The sequence below is a fragment of the Bubalus kerabau genome, chromosome 21 (assembly GCF_029407905.1).
Source record: "Bubalus kerabau isolate K-KA32 ecotype Philippines breed swamp buffalo chromosome 21, PCC_UOA_SB_1v2, whole genome shotgun sequence".
NCBI classification, from domain to species: domain Eukaryota; kingdom Metazoa; phylum Chordata; class Mammalia; order Artiodactyla; family Bovidae; genus Bubalus; species Bubalus kerabau.
The window spans coordinates 36,204,357-36,216,652 of record NC_073644.1 but is presented as its reverse complement, the minus strand read 5'-3'; the positions used below and the strand labels follow the sequence as shown (position 1 = coordinate 36,216,652).

Here is a 12,296-nt window from a genome sequence, read left to right as displayed (position 1 = left end):
TAGCATCAGATAGTTTTGCGGATTACATGAGAAAACTCTAGGAATAATCAATCCATAATTTACTGCAGCACCCTGTACTGACCACAGTACCAGACTAAGTATTCAATAAACCTTAAGTATTACTATTACCAGAATGAATTTATGCTTTTAGCAGAGACGTGATACACTATCACTATTGGGTATATCCAGCATGGAAACTATGAAACGCTCCTACACAGCTGCTGGGGACAATGGACAGTACAGGGAGGGAGAGGGCGGGGGTGTGTGTGTGGCAGGGTGTGTGTGGAGGGAGAGGACGGGCGGGGGTGTGTGTGTGTGTGGCAGGGTGTGTGTGACACTGAAGGTGAGGACAAGAGTCATGAGACAGATTTATTATCTTGGCGGCCGTGGTGCTTACACAAATCTGCAATAGGTGAGAAACTGACAGAAGTAGACACACACACACTGTGCCAATGTCAAGCTCTCGGTTTTGATACTCAACTACAATTATGTAAGACCGTGGGAGGAAGCTGGGCAAAGGGCAGCAGGTTCCTCTCTGTGCTACTCTGTCACTTTCTAAGAATCTGTAATAATTAAAAAAAAAAAAAAACCCAAAGCCCCCAAAACTCCTGTTTCCATTGACTGCTAAAAATATGTTATATATTTGTACATATCTGCTATGGCTTTTTTTTTTTTGGCCACACCACACAGCATGAGGGATTTTAGTTCCCCAACCAGGGACTGAACCCACGCCCCCTGCAGTGGAAGCAGAGTCCTAACCACTGGAGCGCCAGCGAAGTCCCATGCACTCTCATAAGTATAAACAGCTGTCGGCACCCTTCCCAAGGTGACTTCTCAGAAGGCAGGTGACGAGTCTGTTTGGGGACACCATGACAGGCTCGTACCACGAGGGGCCGCATCCAGTCCTTGAGCAGAAGCGGGGCGTAGGAGTTTCTGAAGAAGTGGAACAAGCAGTTCTCGGAGGCCTGGACGCCTGCGTCGTCTGCCGCCCCCCCGACACAGCAGAAAACGTCCAGCTGGTTCTTCTGAGGGGACCAAGGGAGACAGAGATTACCCTTTGGCTGCCCCACCCAGACTCCAGACTCAAAGGAAACAGGCTGCCGTCCTGATGACCACTTACCTCTTGCCGCTTAATGTCCAAACCCAGGAGGCTCACGAAGCAGGTGATCTGCAGGAGGAAGTCGATGAGGACTGCCATGCCCGCGAAGAGAGAGAACGTGTGCACGGCTGGCATCACGGACAGGCCTCCTGCGGGGACAGGACCGAGGTCACATCCTCCCCAGCTAAGGGTACGCAGACTCACACACATGTGCATGGATGAACACGAGGCCCCAGAGCAGCCAAGCCCACGAGGAGACCCCCACCTCCCCCTCCCAAAGGCACTCTGTCTGCGGGTGTCACACCAGGACCACCCTGGGAGTTAAAAGCAGATTCCGGGGACCTGATCCATCCCACTTTATCAAAATGATGGACATTCAACCCTAATTCTACTGTTCAGAATTGTAGGGCCCCATCTCTGTAATTTAACACACTCTCCGAGCAAACGCATGCACATCAGCATCTGAGAACCATTAACACAGGTCACTGCTTATGGGATCTGTTGTGACTCAGTCCACAGGAGGGACGGTATTTCAGTCTCTAGGTTTAGTTACAATCAGATGAGGGTGCTGCCTGTAAGCACCCTCTAGGCTACAAGACTCAGAAACTGAACACTGGCCGCCCACGGGCCACACATGTATCAACCCATTTTGTGTGTGTGCTGTGTGTATGTGCAGTTGCTCAGTTGTGTCCAGCTCTTTGCAACCTCATGGACTGCAGCCCGCCAGGCTCCTCTGTCTGTGGGATTCTCCAGGTAAGAATACTGGAGTGGGCTGCCATTTCCAATATCAGAATTTTAAAACATTTAAAAAAACATAAGGAGCCAATATTTAACAATGAGAGTCACAGTGTCATTTGAGTGGGAAAAAAAAACAAAACTCCAGATTCACAACGTTGCTTGAGAAGAAAACTGAACCTGGCAGCACCAGGCTGGCCTCTTATAAACGGGAGCCATGGGGTCCCCTCCACCCACCGCCAACTCCTCCTGTTCTCACAAAGTCACTCCAACCTTAAACCCCAGGGTCAGCTGCTTGGCTGGTTTTCTCATCATAGAAAGAAAGGAAGTAACTTTTTGGCACCCGCATCCATCAGAAGGAGCCACAGGGCCACAGGCCCCACGGTGCGCTGCTTCGTGGAGTGGAGGAGGACGTGCCCCAGTGGCGCAGGAGTCCAAAGGCCGCGCGCCATCCCTCCCGCCGCCCCTTGTAAGGCGTCCTGCGGCCCCTGGAGACTTTTCCACTTGTGACCACAGGCCGTGTGTCTTCCCTGGACTTACGGGGCAATCCTAGCCGGCGTCCTGTGCAGAGGACGTAGCCAGTGTTCTCTTACTACACACCAGACATGGGGCAGGGAGGGGCCCACTGGATTTCTCCACGTGAAAGAAGACAGGAACGCTGGGTTGTGTTCCAGCTCGTGGCTCCTTGTCCAGAAGGAAGATTCGAGACCCTCTGCTCAGTCACAAGGGTGCTTCCCCGTGAACCGAGTGTGCTGAGGAGGAAGACCACCCTCAGGAACAGGGGTACACACCTCGAGGGCTTATTCCTGTGACTGTGGAGTTGCTGCTGGGAGCACTATGCTGGGAGGACTTGTGGCTGTGCAAGGCTGCTATTTTCAAATCCCAGCACTCACCAGCGCTGCCCAAAAGGGGAAAGGGCAGGAGCCCTAGGTATCAACACCATCCCGAAACAACGTTTGAGAGAAGATGCATGCTAATGGTGCCCAAGTTACTGCCATGGATCCTCTTCATGGTCCACTCTGATAGTTTATAATTACAGAATACAGCTTAACAAAGGAGGAACGCAGAGGGGCATTCTGATATACCCAGGCTCAGTACACCACAGAGCTGGCCGAATTCTAAGAGTAATTACCTAAGAAAAACGCTACTGTCTCTGCGAAGGACGAGAGGAACATGCTGGGAGCCACTTCTCCCAGGACCCGGCCCACCTGTTGGTCCAGGGTTTCCCCTTGAAGACGTTCATCTCTCTTAAAAATAAAAAAAAGTGAAACATGCAACATTCACATTTCTCAATTACAATGCCACCTCTTTGCTTCTTGGCTGCCTTGTGTTAGCTTGATGGTAAGGAAAAATGACTGGCAGCGTCTACTTTTTTATAAACCTTATACAATAAAGAGGTGCAAACCCCAAACTTTTCATGTTGATTCATTCAGGGTATTTCTGAAGCCCGGAGCCAAGGGAACAGGTGAGACGCTAAGGGAAGGATTGAATCAGGTTATCAGGAAAATACATGCAACATAGGCTGCAAGTGGCTGAACCTTTAAACAACACTCCTAAGTGCCATGGGGCCTCTGCCCAGGTAAGGCCTGCAGGACAGGGACCCTGGGAGAACCAACGGACTGACAGCATCTTCTATATCAGGGTCGTATGGTGACCTTTTGCCTTTTAATAGCACTTTTTCAAGTCCTTCCTTCTTCTACACTATGTTGAATCATTTTAATAGCTGCTGTGCCAAAAATATTTTCCACAAGTGTATTAGCACTTTTTGCACACAGGCTGCATGTATTTAAAACTAAATTCTCACTTTGTATCTATGCCACCAAGCAAAGAGAAGGGTCTTATACTTCCTGGTCTCAGAGGATCCAGAACAAGCACCAATACGCACGCACTCAGAGGCATGGAAATGAAGCCTCCACGTGTCCCGCTCACAGGTACCCTGCGTGGAGCCAGCATGCGTGCACGGGGAGCCTCGTACCTGGCCAGACGCTGTGAGGCTCTGAGACGTACCTGGTAGGTCTGGACCAGGATGAAGATGTTGTCCACCCCCACAGCCAACACGAGGAATGGGATGACTTCTATCACAATGAGGGTGAGGGGGACCCCGATGTAGCTGAAGATGCCCAAGGAGCAGGCCACTGAGCTCAACACAATCAGGACACCGGCAATGCCCAGGGAGATTTTCGAATCCACCTGGAGATACCACAAAGACATAAATCATCATTTATAGTGTTTTCTGTCCTGTTCCTAATAGGTCCTCGCTTTCACCTTTTTACATGCTTACTGCCCATCCAGATTTAAACGTATAGTTCAAGGTTTGAGAGAAGACATGAACGGTTGTCTAGGTCTTCCCGAGCCACATATTTCATGAGCCTACATTCTTAGGTGATGGCAAATTAGGGGGGGAAAAAATGAATTAGGTGAAATAAATTTTAAGTTGAAGATAAAAATTTGGAAATAAAGAAAACAAGGGCAGGAAGCAGAAAATGTGACAGTTAAAACACTGACAACTTCCAGTTAGGACTCCATGATTCCATTGCAGGGGGTATGGTCAGGGAACGAAGACCCCAAATGCCACATGCCGAGTCGTATGGCCAAAAAACAAAAAAAGCACAGGACAATTTAAGGCAGTTTTGAACATAATGAACTAGGATTGCTGCTGCTGCTGCTAAGTCGCTTCAGTTGTGTCCGACTCTGTGCGACCCCATAGACAGCAGCCCACCAGGCTCCCCCGTCCCTGGGATTCTCCAGGCAAGAACACTGGAGTGGGTTGCCAATTCCTTCTCCAATTCACGAAAGTGAAAAGTGAAAGTGAAGTCGCTCAGTCGTGTCCGACTCTTAGCGACCCCATGGACTGCAGCCTACCAGGCTCCTCCATCCATGGGGTTTTCCAGGCAAGAGTACTGGAGTGGGTGCCATTGCCTTAGAGGCAAAAACATGACATCATGCTGTGTACTGCCATTTCTAACACACACACACACACACACACATATATATACATACACACCCCACTTACCAGAAGCCTGCGACAGCTTTTGATATGCCCCAAGGCTAAGGAAATATATAAAAACATGACGCCATAGCTGATGAGAACAGTGAACACGTCACTGTTACTTTCACGGTTTAGTTCATCTTCAATGCTTCGTTCAGCCTTAAAAGAAATGGTCAGATTTGGATTCTCGTAGTTTTTCACAAAATTAATGAACCTAAAAGGGTAAGCAAAATTTTATTCTGTTAGTTAAAAACTGAGTGACAGCTAAGTGAGGAACTTCTTCCTAACTTTTACAACCCCAAAGCCACACTTAACCCTTCTCCCTCATGAGAACTTTCTATACTCGCCAGATGACAAAGTTCCAGATATGCTGAGTTTTCTACCATTTAAAACAAGTTGGGACCAAGTTTAAAAACTGCTTCATAGTCTCATTTCATTTTTTACTAAAAATGATTTCTAAGTGCAGTGTATTATAATATAGATATATGCTCATGGAACAAAAATTTTTTAAATTGATCTCAGAGTCAATACAATCCCTATCAGTATCCTAGCTGACTTCTTTATAGAAAGACAAATGGACTCTAAAATTCTTATGGAATTGCACGGGGCCTGCTGCTGCTGCTGCTAAGTCACTCAGTCGTGTCCGACTCTGTGTGACCCCAGAGACGGCAGCCCACCAGGCTCCGCCGTCCCTGGGAATCTCCAGGCAAGAACACTGGAGTCAGAACAGCCAAAATGTTTTTCAAGAAGAACAAAGTAGGAGAATTCACGCTCCATAATTTCAAACTTACTACAAACCAACAGTAATCAAGACAGTATGGTTACCAGCATAAGGACAGGCATACAGGACAAAGGATCAGAACTAAGAGTCCAGAAATACGCCAAGTATTTTCACCTAATTTTCAATAAAGGTGGCAAGACTATCAACGAGGGGAAAGAATAATCTTTTCAACAAATGGCATGGGACAACTGGACATGCATATGCAAATGAATGCAGTTGAGCCCTTACCTCATATCATATACAAAGAACTCAATGGATCAAAGACCTAAATGTAAGAGCTAAAACCATATGACTGTCAGATGAATACATAGGTGTAAACTTCCAGGTCCCTGGGTTATGACATGGTTTCTTAGCTATGACACTAAAACTATGAGTAACAAAAGAGAAGACAGATGAATTGGACTTTATAAAAATTAAAACCTTTTCTGTTTCAGAAGACGCCATTAAGAAAGCAAAAACACAGACCAGAGAAAAGGAGAAGGTATTTGGAAGTCATAGATCTGATAAAGGATTTACAGAATATTTAAGAATTCTTCTAATTCGATAATAAAAACATAAACAACCCAGTCAAAAAATGGGCAAACGATATGAATAAACATTTCTCCAAGAAAGTTAATACAAATGGGCAATCAGTGCATGAAGAGGTATTCGAATTCATTAGTCACCAGGGAAATGCAAATCAGAACTGCAGTGAGGGAATTCCCTGGTGGTCCCGTGCTGAGGACTTCGTGCTTTCGCAGCCAGGCCCAGGTTCAAGCCCTGGCTGGGGAACAAAGATCCCATAAGCTGCACAGTGTGGACAAAAAATAAACAACTGCAATGAGATATCAGTTCATACCCACTGGGATAGCTAGAACCAAAAAAGTCAAATAATAACAAGTGCTGTCGGGGGGTGGAAAATGTGAATGCTCCCTACATGCCGGTGGGAATGGAGAATGGTGCAGTCATTTGGTTTTTTGGCTGCACTGCACAGCATCGGGGATCTTAGTTCCCTAACCCGTGGGAGGGCAGTCTAAATCACTGGACCACAAGGGAAGATCCACTGGGGCAGTCAGTTTGGAAAAAAAGTCTGGCAGCTCCTCAGGGTTACCATATGACCAAGCAAGTCTACTCCTAGGTGTATACAAACCAAGAGAGAGGAAAACACATTCACACAAAGAGAGAAATGGAGGCATGTTCACACAAAAACTTGCATGTGAATGCTTATAGCATTATTCCTAATGGTCAAAGGTGGCAGTAAAGAATCTGCTTGCAATGCAGGGAGACCCATGTTCAAACCCTGGGTCAGGAAGATCCCCTAGAGAAGGCAATGGCTACCCACTCCACTGGAGAATTGGAGAACTGACCTGAAGGATCCCATGGACAGGGGAGCCTGGCAGGCTGCAGTCCATGGGGTCACAAAGATCAGACACAATTGAATAACTTTCCGAGAAACAACACACACGTTCATCAGCTGATGAGTGGGTAAACAAAATGTGGTCTATCTATAGGATGGAATGATCTTCTGCCATAAAAAAGAATAAAGTGTTCACACATGCTGCAACTTGGATGAACCTTGAAAACGTTTTTCCAAGTGAACGAAGCCAGATCAGAAAGCCCTTGTATGTAATTCCATCCATATAAAAGTCTGGAACAGGAAAATTGATGGAGACAGAAAGTAGACTGAGGGTTATGTAGGGCCGGGCGTTAGGAGGGAAACTGCTACAGGAGATGGGATTTCTGTCTGTGGTCAAGAAAATGCTCTAAAATTGACCATGGTGATGTCTGCACACATCGGTGAAAATACTAAAAGCTACTCAACTATACACTTCGAATGGGTAAATTGTATGGTATACGAATATCCCAACAAAGCTGTTCAGTGTCCCATTCTCCTGGGCCCCCGTCCCCCTTCTTCAGAGGTTACATCACAGCTAACCGGTTCCTGGGTCCCTCACTAGATATCCTTTCTAGGTGTGGACAGCATGCATGACATATATTTGCCCAAACATGCTGACCACAGTTTTTATTTAATAATTCTTGAACCATTTATTAATACTTACCTCACTATCTTTAATGATGGCATAACATTCTACTATACTTCTCCTTATGAATACACATTTAGCTTACTCCCAGGTTTTGCTGTTAGAACATAACACAAGGAGCATTCTGCATAGATACTTGTACATTCCTGTTGCAGGACTATGTATTTAAAGAATGTTTACAACTAAATTTATTTACAGATTTTTTGTTTTCACAGCATCACTAGAACCAAGTGAAAAAAATGGCATGACTTAGATCTGATGTTGGTTAATTTAGTTGAACATCATATAAATGCTTTCTGCTAGCGTCCACCTTCCCGTGAGAAGAGCAGCTGGTTTACCGACCCTGTGAGCAACTCACTCTCTTTCCCAGGCCTGGGCCCTCTGGAGCTTCTCTGTATCGTTATAGTAATTATTGACAGGAAAGGTGATCACAAGGGCTGTGGCGTTATTGTAGTTTTGATCTAGAAAGGAAAAAGGTGACATTAAAAAGCAGATTACAAGCGTGCAGAAAACCAGATCAATACGAGGAGGGGAAAAATCACAAGCTGGCTAGGTGCCCGGTTTCTCATGGAGCTGAAGCTTAAACATGCCTGAGCTTGTGGAACAAAATGGGAGGTCACCTGACCTGGTGCTTGTGTAGTTCAGCTAGGGAGAAAAGGGGACTCTCGAGCAAACGTAGACGCAGTTGTCATTCCATCATCATGACTACGCAGCACGTGCTGGGTGACGATTTCAAACAAAGCGGAAAGGTGTTCGGGGGAAAGCCTCTTTTCCCTCCGTCCCCATCTGTGTCTTAGCTCTCCTCCTCACACCATGACGGCTGCGGCCCCTACCAGCCGCAGTCCACACGCACAAGCATGGGCTTCCCCTTGCCTTCCTGTTCACATAAATAGTAACACACCCTTCTGCAAATGCTGCCTTTAAACTCATATCCTGAGAATGCTGCTTTAACAGACACAGCACTTCCTTATTCTTGTTTCTGCTTATGATGTTTTCTAGTACAGTTTAACTCCACTCCAGTTGATGGATATCTTTGCAAGTTTTTTTTTTTTTGGTTATAAGTAGAATTACTACAAAAATTAACCGGATATTTCTAACACATAAAATCCATATTTGTAGGATCAAATCTTACAAGTACTTAGAATCCAAAAAAAAAAAAAAAAAATGTACATTTTTAGTTTGGATGGATCTCCCAAACTGCCTTCCAAAAATGCCATCCTGCTTTTCATTTCTTTATTCAACAGAGTATTTGCTGAGACCTACTGTGTGCCCGTGTTATTTTAGGGACTGTGGATACATTAATGAGCAACAGAGGTTAAAAATCTCAACCTTCCTAGCGCTTATATTCTAGAACCATTTACACTCCCACCAAAATGCAGTTTGCCCATGGCAGGGTTTCATGCACACAGCGTTTTGTCAAATTCTCAGGTCTCTGCTTTACCATCTGAGCCACCACGGAAGCCCATCAGACTGTAAAGACTCTGCCTGCAAGGCAAGAAACCAGGTTCAAGCCCTGAGTAGGGAAGATCCCCTGGAGGAGGAAATGGCAACTCACTCCAGCATTCTTGCCTGGGAAAACCCATAGACAGAGGAGCCTAGCAGGCTACAACAGTCCATGGGGTTTCAGAGTTGGACTCCACTGAGTGACTAACGCTTTGACTTTAGATCTTTGCTAATCTGTTGTTATGTAAAAGGCTGAAGTGAGAGGTGTTTCACTAGCTTGAGTAAGGTTCAGCATTTTCTCCATATAATTAAAAGCCCTTTGTACTTCTTCTCTTATTAACATGCACACGGCTCTGCCCACTTCTTTTGGGGGGCTGACCTTGTCTTTTTTCCTCAAGAGCTCTCTATGTATTAAGGAAACACTGTTATGTATACTAACTTTTTTTCTGCTCCAGTTGGCCATTTGTTTGGTTTCTTAAAATTTTATGTTTGTTCTCTACACGGGAACTTGAAAATCTCACACAAACTCATCAGGGTTTCCTTTTGTGGCTTCGCATTGTGTGTCCTGCTTAGAAATGCCTTCTCCATCTAAAAATTACTTTACAACCTCTCCCTTCCTACCAGATGAGAAGAACATCTGGCCTCTTCGACCGGCTGGAGAAAAACCTATTGAGCTGCTTATAATTAGGCTTCAGAAGCCAAAGCCGCCACGTGAGTTATTGCCCCATCTACCTGGAGTCATCTAAGCAAAGCCCCGCTGCTCCTCCCACTGGAAGTGTCTGACTCCTTAACCAACTGGTTTAGAAGGAAAAAAAAAATCTGTTTTCTTTCCCCCTATATCTCACATGTCTCTCCTCCATTACTGATGTCCTTAACCCAAGGTCCATGGACTTGTTGGGGGCTCTCTTGATGAGTTTCAAGGGTCCCATGAACTTGAGACTGAGCAACATATTATGTGGATTTAACAGTGACGCTGTTCTGGGAAAATGTCCTTAGCTGTTGACAGCTTCCCAGAAAGTAACCTAAAAATGGCGAAAAACCACTTCTTCCTGCAGGATAAAACCGAAAGCCAAAGGAGATATGGTATCTGGGATGCAGTATATTGGGTAATTAATGAGTGTTTGAGGAAATCCTCATAATTACCACCTCAGTGTTAATGACAGAACCAAGACTGCTTTATCCAGTAAGAAGAGTAAAAGCTTCTCTCACTTACCATCGTAGCCTCCAAGCACAAGCCATGGGAACACTGGGCCACCAAACGTCCCCAGGCAAGGATCGTGGAGCAAACTGGTGTCATTCAGGGAAGCAGGAGCCCTGCCAGGAATTCAGAGAACACCTTCCAGTTAGAACAACCTGTACACATCACAGAGACCCAGATGTTTACACAACAGTCACGAGGCTGATTAAGAATGTGGGCCTGAGGTCCCCTTGGGTGAATGATCCAGTTCAGTATTTGCTTTGGGGAGCTGAGAGTCGCAGAGAGAGAGGCAGGTAAATATAGTGAGATGTGGCTAACATCAGCTGGTGCACAGAGGAGGGAGCTGCTAATACATGGTGAAAGCTGACACTATAAAGAGAACTTTATGTACAGACCCGGTCTCTGAGGAGGAGGGGGAATTCACCTGCACAGGAGGAGGTGAAGGCTTCCAGGCACCATACCAGCAGGAAGAGAAGAAAAGAGCATGAGGAAAGAAGAGAACAGACAGTGGCCTGAGAGACCACAGGAAGTCCTGGGTCTGTGCGTGGGGTACCCATGATGGGGGCCTCCCAAGGAGGGGATGGGGCTGGGAAGAAAGAGGGAAGCAATGGAAGGAAGGGGTACGCGTCTTGACCAGTGGTTGGGGTTTTTATTCTGTCGGCACCTGGGAACAATCAAAGGAAAGGGAGATCAAGAACTGTTTGGCAAACATAACTCAGTGGCAAAGCAGAGAGAGGTCTGGAGACCAGGCAGCGATGCCAACACTGCAGGGCAGACAGAGAGACAACCAGCGTTTCAGGACAGATGTCAGCTGGACTCTGGGCACACATGAAGGTCCTCATGGATAATCTAAACCACCGCCCTTCAGTGCCAGGGGACGGACTCGGGCCGTGGAAGGTCAGGTCAATGCTCAGGGCTAACAGGCTACAGGGTTGCAGCCAGAAGCTGGGTCCTGTCCACCCACACACGTGGGGCTATGCCACCACATCGCAGGCTTGAGAGCTCATCGCGAAGTTAACATCCGCAGAGTCATGTGAGGAAGAGTCCGGGGAGCCCATAAGTGGTAGGTGTTGATGCGGGTATTAACCAGGGAACGCAGGAGGCCTGTGAGTGGTTCTGGGCTGGCCGGGCTCCAGCAGGGCCTCCCTCCAGAGGACAAGCCCAGAGAAAGCTGGAAGGTGAGGAGGGAGCTGAAAGCTAGAGATGCACAGGCGTGACCACAGACCACACAGAGCCTGCCTTGCAGGAGAGGGGATGCTCCCAGTCGTGTTTCCACACCTGGGCAAACCGTGCTCCCCTTGGATAATACACCCATCTCCCCTGCTGCCAAAATTCCGTTTTATTTTGTAAAATAAATAACTTTTTTATTTAAATATTAAAGTTATATAATACTAAACGTTTTTTTTTCTAACTGCCCCTGGCTGCCCTGTACTACCTGCCCTTCAGAGAACGCTGGTTTGGGGGTACATGGGCTACACTTATTGCTTCACAGGCTCGTGTTTATAGAGGTGACCGCCTGAAGACAGTAAACAGCAGAAGCGCCTAGAGTCAGCCACACTCCAGTAACAAGAACAGACGGAACCTCAGGTCACTGAACTGGGCCAGAAGTCAGAGCACTTGGCTGTGGAGACGTGGTTAATCGAGCAGCACGTTCAAAGGTGACGGGGAGCAATCTCTCTGCTTCTGTAACAAACGAACAGCCACAGCGGTTGTCTCAGTGGCTGAACAACTTTCTGTGGGCCAGGTCAGGCCAAGTGACGGCGTCTAGGGAGGGCAGAGAAGCGAGCGCTCTTCCTGCCACAGGGCAGGCCTAAAGGTCACCTCACAGGTCACCCCGTGCGGCTTCTCTGTGACTAACTCAAACCACACGCTGGCCTGTATAGCCAGACAAGCCTCTGATGCGAAGCAACCTCAGCGTTCTCCCATCTAAACTGAACCGCAATCCGGCCCCCACTCCTCAAGGGGACGCCACACGTTTTGAAAAGTCAGTGTTGTGAAATCAATTTATACTTGAAAGATAAGAAAAGGAG

At 46.8% G+C, this 12,296-nt stretch overlaps 1 protein-coding gene across 3 annotated transcripts in view; it reads right to left on the bottom strand.

Moving 5' to 3' along the window:
- Nucleotides 1-12,296, bottom strand: part of NPC1 (NPC intracellular cholesterol transporter 1) — a 43,489-nt gene that overhangs the window by 8,526 nt on the left and 22,667 nt on the right. For all 3 annotated transcript variants that reach the window (XM_055559731.1, XM_055559733.1, XM_055559732.1), the window contains exons 10-16: nt 10,282-10,382; nt 7,984-8,086; nt 4,848-5,037; nt 3,842-4,024; nt 2,967-3,081; nt 1,121-1,248; nt 885-1,025 (exon numbers count right to left, since the gene is read on the bottom strand). In XM_055559731.1, coding sequence (XP_055415706.1) covers nt 885-1,025; nt 1,121-1,248; nt 2,967-3,081; nt 3,842-4,024; nt 4,848-5,037; nt 7,984-8,086; nt 10,282-10,382 — 961 coding nt within the window. The remainder of the gene's footprint in view (nt 1-884; nt 1,026-1,120; nt 1,249-2,966; nt 3,082-3,841; nt 4,025-4,847; nt 5,038-7,983; nt 8,087-10,281; nt 10,383-12,296) is intronic.